Source organism: Pteropus alecto, unplaced genomic scaffold, assembly GCF_000325575.1.
Source record: "Pteropus alecto unplaced genomic scaffold, ASM32557v1 scaffold39, whole genome shotgun sequence".
NCBI lineage: Eukaryota > Metazoa > Chordata > Mammalia > Chiroptera > Pteropodidae > Pteropus > Pteropus alecto.
The window spans coordinates 13,288,290-13,295,160 of NW_006443568.1; the positions used below are offsets into that span (position 1 = coordinate 13,288,290).

Genomic DNA, 6,871 nt, shown 5'->3' on the forward strand with positions numbered 1-6,871 from the left:
TTCCCTACAGCTTTGCAGAGCTAATGTCTACTCATCCTTCTAAAGGCAGCACAAACTATCCCTTCAAGAGGCCTTTCTGAGCGGCCCCACATCTGCAACGCACACATCACCTCTGGGCTCCCTCAGCCCCTGAGAAGACACCATTCTAGAACTTACCACACTGGACTCCGCTCCTGACACCTGTGGCTCCTCTGGAGAACTCCACATGGAGGACTCCTGGGGAATGGGCCACTTTTTCTTTTTTTTTAAATTTCTTGGCACCATCAGGTGAACTGAAGCTATTAGTGGAATGAATGTTACCTCCGCTGTGGACAGAAGTCAGTTGGTGTGGACAGGTGGTGCTCTACCTGGGCATTGCTTAGGAAGAATCAGAAATCAGATCAGTCTTCTACTTCCTGAACTGGGCGTTTCTGGATGGCCCTCTCCCCCTGCTCCAGTGTGAATGAGCCATCGGCATCTTCAGATGATCTGCAATCTTTCCCAAGTTAATTATCCACCAACTGAAAATGAATGAGCCATCGGCACCTTCAGTTGGAGTCAGATGATCCGCAATCTTTCCCAAGTTAATTATCCACCAACTGAAAATCTATCAGTAACTACATCATTTGGTAAGCATTTACTATCCACTGTATGTCATGTCACTGTGCCGAGTGCTGAGGACATATGATGGTTTTGCTCTCAAAGAACTCCCAGCCAGTCAGGTGGGCAGATGGGCACTTACCTGTAAGTGACTGCTCCATATTCCCCGGCCAAGGCCACTCGACTAGCTGGGACTAGCTCCTGGCTCATTTTGCTAAAGATGGCTTCGCTGGAGGAGCCCGCCTGAAACACATTCATAATGAATCCAGGGTTACACAGACCCGAGCAGAATGGCAAGTCCAAGTCCTTAGAATATGGACCAGGACAGCTAATGCCTAGAATTGGCTTTGACCTTCAAGATAAGATAACCTCTCTGAAGTGGCAAACCAAGATTAGTTTCTCCTGGGAGAGAAGGCAGAGGTGTCACCCATGTCAACTCAGAGGACGCTTCCTACACCTCAAACTCTTGGCAGCTCAGGTGTCAGGGCAGGAAGAGACATCAAGATGGTCATGGCATGCGACCCTTCTTCCTGCCATAGATGTCTCCGGTCACAACCAGGCTCATCCTTGCAGGCTCCCTTCAGCAGACATGCCAGAACCTGACAAGCCCACCTTGGATGAAGTTGTGCTGCTCCACAGAAAGGCCTGCCCATCCCCCAGTAAGAAACAAACGAACAAAAAAAAACAAAGAAGAGGAAAAGCACCTTACTTTCCTCATTTCATTATGAGTGGCTCTCAGGACCTGTGGAACTCGCTAGGTATCAAGAATATCCTCTAAGAATTGTCTTTAGCTTTCGTGAATGAAATAGCTGTCATGCCCCAAATGGTGGAAGGTTTGATGCTAAGACTGGAAGTTTTATAGGCCAAGGATCTGGCTACTTGTTAGCTCTTAACCCAGCTTGGAAGTGTAATAGACTAACAACCGTCATTCCACAAATAAAACAGGAAACTGCATTCTTCGGTGTCCAGCATGAGCTGGGTGGCTATTTTCTACCTTAGCCTTAAATAGATGCTCTGGGCAGGAGAAAGAACATCAGGTTTTGATGAATTTCCTAAACCCACCTATGTGATGGCAAGGTAAAGAAACTACTCTAAATAGACAGCAATCTTTGTTTTTGTGGGAAAAAAAGATTCAATTTCCCAAAGCCTTGAGTCTTGCAAGAGTTCAGAGCAGGGAGGTGAGATGGAAGGGTGGGTTTAGAGGCAAGGAGAATGACGCTTCCTCTCCAGTGAGGCAGGTCAAAGGAAGGAGCGAGAATGGTGGTCATCGTAGTCCTGAAATTAACTAATTGATCAGCCAGGACTGACAGGTGAGAAACCAGTGGTTTAGGCACTTGCTACTCAAGGTGTGGTTCACAGACCAGAGGCAGGGCATCCCCTGGGAGCTTGTCAGGAAGGCAGAGTCTCAGGCCCCACCTCAGACCTGCTGATTAGAATCTGCCTTTTGACCTGATCCCCAGGTGATTCGTGGACATATTTCATTTTGAGACCTGCTGCTTAACACTCCTGTGTGAGAGGGTGAGGAAGCCTAACTATATAGACACTTGGACTGTGGAGAATTTGTCTTTTCCTACCTCCTTCTCGGGGAAAAGCTGTCATCAGTTCCCCCATGATTGGCGCTTTGAGAAATGCCTACTTTAAAGATGAAAGGCCCAGCCTTACCGAGATGTTCCACATCATCTTGATGGCCAAGGGAAAGGCAGGGGACTGTGGGGCTCGCTCCTCTTCTCCTCGTGGGATGATATCTGGGCCTCTCTCTGGAAGAAGCCTGGTGCTCTCTGACACCTCCAGTTTCCGGGGCAACACAGGCATGGTGGCTTCATACACAGCAGCACTGCAGCCCTTGCCAATGGACTGTCCTATCAGATACTCCTCCAGCTGGAAGCCCTGCCAGCGTCTAGTGTCCAGCGGGTCAGGGAGCAGCTTGTTTTTCTGTGTAAAAATTGCCTGCGAAGGGAAAAAGCATGCGCTGTGAACCAGGGAGACTAGAAAGGCTTAAGTAAAGGGAAATAGGGGAGGGGAGGTATGATGGGCAAGGTCTTCACCAACGAGATCGAGAACTATTCTAAACACAACCAAATTAAGTTTTACTGCTCAGCTTAGGCTCAGGCCATCCTGCCTTTCACATTATTCAGAATAATTTTTCTCAAACGCTGTTGCTTCACTGCAGTCACAGAGACAACACAACACAGAACATTAATTAAGAGGTCAGAACTTCCAAATTCTGCAGCTAGCACACCACTCCTTTGCTGCCTGTCAAGCCCCTAGCACAATGTTGGCGGTTTCTGATTATGGAGGCAGTTCTCTCTGCAGACCATGGCAGGCAGCTACTAGAAGGTTACCAGGAGCTGTAGATGGGCAGGCGTATGTAGTCGACAGCCACCCCTCCACTTGTGAATGACCTCAGGTTGCTTTTGCAGACAAGGGGGTGAAATCAGGAGGATCCCTGGAGCTGAGTCATTAAATCCTGTCTTCCTGTCTCTACCTCTTAGGAATCTGGCGGGCCCCCTCTGTTTTCAGAAAGGAAATAGGAGTACAAGTATTTTGATGGAAATAGATGGAAGTGCAGGTGCTGGTGGGGATGCACCAGGAAAGAGCCCACTTCCCAAACATCAAGTCCTTTCCTACTTCAGGGAGGTAACATCGTTTGCCCAGTCACCAGGCTCCACCTCAAATCCTGTCTGATCTGCTACTCCCTTCCTTTCTGTGGTTAGTCACTCACCTCCAGACTTTCCCATTCTCACGTCATCCCTTCACCTGCTTCTGAGCCAGATTAAACTACACTGTGTCCATGTGTCATTCTTCTGTTCAAAAACTTAACCAATAGGTTATTCAGTGCCTTGTGCTGGTACTTCCTGTATGTGAAAGCTGTTTAGCCAGGCTGGTCCGTGCACTACCCACACTTACCTTTCATATGCCTCCCTCTAAACCTTTGCTCACACTACTCCTCCCACCACCTAATTCTTTTGTATTGCTCTGCCTGGCTCATCCATCAGGTCCCCTCTGTATAGCCAGCCCTGACGACCCAGCCTACAGCAGCCTTTCCATCTGGAGGATTCCTAAAGCACTTAGTATCTATAAGCTAATACACCTTTCACGATAACTTCTACTTTTTAAAAAAATGAAAGTCTATCTTGTCTATTCGTTTCTAAATTCCATGGAGCAGAAGCAGTATTTTGTAGAGCAATCCTTTTTCAACCATAGTTTTGAGAATGAGATATATATTTTTTTAAGTTTTTATTTTGAAGTAATTATAGACTCAGAGGAAGTTGCAGAAAGATAATACAGAGTGTTAATTCAATTTTCCCTAACAGCGACATCTTATAAAACAGCAGTACGATATCAAAACTGGGAAAGTGATATTGGTACACTACTGTTAACCAGAGCTTACTCAGTTTTCACCATCTTTTTTAACCTACACTCGTGTGTGCGTGTGTGTGTCTCTATGCCATTTTATCTCAGGTAGAGATTCGTGTAATCGCCACCACAATCAAGATACAGAACTGTTCCATCACCACAGAACTCCTTTGTGTTACCTCTTTGTATTTGCACCACCCCCACCCAGTCCCTATCCCCTGGCATCCACTGATCTGTTCTCTATGTCTACAGTTTTGTCATTTAAAGAATGTTATATAGATGGAATCCCACATATAAGCTGCTGGGATTGACTTTTCACTAAGCATAACGCCCTTAAGGTTCATTCAGGTCCTTACCTGAATCAATAGTCAATACCTTGTTATTTCTTGCTATTTCATTGTATGGATATATCAGAGTTTGTTTAACTATTCATCTGCTGAAGGACATTTGGGTTGTTTATATTTTGCCATTATGAATGAAGCTGCTATGATTCATGTAAAAAAGTATTTACTATTTTAAAAGTAGTAAAATATACATAACATAAAACTGACCATTTTAACCATTTTTAAGCGTACAGTTCGGTGGCATTAAGTACATTCACACTGCTGTGTGACCATCACCACCGTCTAGCTCCAGAACTTCTTTCATCTTACAAAACTTAAATTCTACACCCGTTAAACAACAACTCCCCATCCCTTCTCCTTCCAGCCCCTGGCAGCCCCCAGCCTACTTTCTGTCCCTATGAATTTGACTACTCTAAGTACCTCGCTTAGAATGGAATCCTACAGTATTTGTCTTTTTGTGACTGGCTTATTTAACTCAGCATAATGTCCCCGCGGTTCATTCATGTTGTAGTGTGTGTCAGAATTTACTTTTTTAAGGCTGAATAACATTATGCTGTATGTATATACCATATCTTGCTTAATCCATTCTTCCATTGATAGACGCTTGGGTTGCTTCCACCTTCTGACTATTGTGAATAATTCTGCTATGAACATAGGTGTACAAATATCTTTTCAAATCCTTGCTTTCAGTTCTTTGGGGTTTGTAACCAGAAAGAGAATTGTTATGTCACATGATAATTCTATTTTTAATTTCTTGGGGAGATGCCATATTGTTTTCCATAGCAGCTACTCATGTACAGGTTTTTATGTGAACGTAAGTTTTGATTTCTCTGGGTAAATGCCCAAGACTGCAATAGCTGGGTCATGTGGTAATGCATGTTTATTTAGCTTTGTAAGAAACTGCTAATTATTTTCCAGAGTGGTTGTACCATTTTATATTCTCACCAGCAATCTGCATCTTCACCAGCATTTAGTATTATCACTATTTTTTATTTTACCTGTTCTATTAAGTATGCAGTGATACCACATTGTGTTTCAATCTGCATTTCCTTATGGCTAGTGATGTTGAACATCTTTTCTTATACTTATTTGGCATCTGTATCTCCTCTTCATGAAATATACACTCATGTCTTTTGCCTATTTTATAACCAGGTTTTTTCCCCACATGCCTCCATCTAAAAGGAGCAGCCACCATTCTGTGGTCAGACACCACATGGAATTTTAGCATTAGTTACCAGAACTGGTGATTTCTTTTTTCAAAGGAAGTCAAACACCTGAATTTTAAATTTACTCATCAGCTAATTAAAATTTTAAGACACAGGAGGGTGAAATGTGAGAAAAGGACATGCAGATGGTAAGCTTAGGAGGATCAAGCTCTTCAGTTAAAAAAAGCCTCCATGATTCTAAGCAGGATTATCAAATTTCTCACCCTTGACTTCTGCCAGCTAAGCTGTAGCAAGACAAAGACATCAGATGGGGACTAGGCCAGATGTCACCTGTCATCCCAAACTAGCCAGAGCTCAAATCTGTGACTCTGGTAACAAGAACTGGGCTGGAAACCAGGAAACATGGGAGACACTGCTTGGTCCTTAACCAGCTGTGTCCTTGGGCAAGTCACTCCATCTCCCACTACCTCAGCCCCAAATTATAAATTGCAGGGTCTGTACTAACTCCAAACCCCAGGAAGACTGACCTCCGGGAAGAGGAGGGAATTCTGCCAGCAGATGGCCTTCAGACTTGAATTCCAACAATGGCTCTTCCCTGGGTCTCCAGCCTGCCTACCTACCCCGAAGATTTTGGACTTGCCAACCTCCAAACTGCAGAGCCAATTCCTTAAAATAAATCTGTCTGCAAACACGTCCTATTGATTCTGTTTCTCTGGAGAACCATAGTACAGATTTTGGGTAGAGCAGAAACAGAGGTCGCTAAGGTATTTTAAGCATTTAAAAAAGCCTAAGAACCCATACATATCCCGTCATTCCTGATAACTCCACACGGGCTAATTAAAAACCATTAGGTGTGATGTTTTCTGCTGTTCACAGTTTTGACTTTGGCTTCGGCTGTATCACAAATCGTATGGCTAAACTGTGGAGGCAGACTGGCTCAGCGCTTAAGGGCACAGGCTTTGGGCACTGCTCTTTATTAGCTGTGTGACTTCGAGCAAGTTACTTCATCTCTCTGCGCACATTTCCTTATCCACAAATTGGAAATGACGGCTACTTCAGGGGTAGAAGTGTTATCATTTGTCATTAAATTTTAGAAAATTAACACAAAGCCATTAGCAATGGTGCAATAGTGGCTATAATAAGCAGCTTATCTACCAAAACATGCCGTTTGAAGAAGAGAAAACAGTAAAACAAATGTGAGGTGCTGGTCTCATACCAGAAGATCAGTAACGTTAAAAATGAACTTTAATCTGCGATTTCTAAGGAATCTTAGAAATAAATTCTTCCGGGTATGACAAGGATAAATCTTGATTCAGGGCCCTAATCAGTAAGTGCCTCCCAGCCCCGCCCCTCACCACGCCCACAGGGTAGCCCCGCCCCTCACGACTCTCAAGACCCCGCCCACGTCCCCAGGCCCTTCATCTC

At 44.4% G+C, this 6,871-nt stretch overlaps 1 protein-coding gene across 1 annotated transcript in view; it reads right to left on the reverse strand.

Annotated features, from left to right (window-relative positions):
* Positions 1 to 6,871, reverse strand: part of PINK1 (PTEN induced putative kinase 1) — a 13,329-nt gene that overhangs the window by 6,066 nt on the left and 392 nt on the right. The window contains exons 2-3 of the mRNA XM_006924549.3: positions 2,242 to 2,526; positions 722 to 822 (exon numbers count right to left, since the gene is read on the reverse strand). Of these exons, the coding sequence (XP_006924611.1) occupies positions 722 to 822; positions 2,242 to 2,526 (386 nt within the window). The remainder of the gene's footprint in view (positions 1 to 721; positions 823 to 2,241; positions 2,527 to 6,871) is intronic.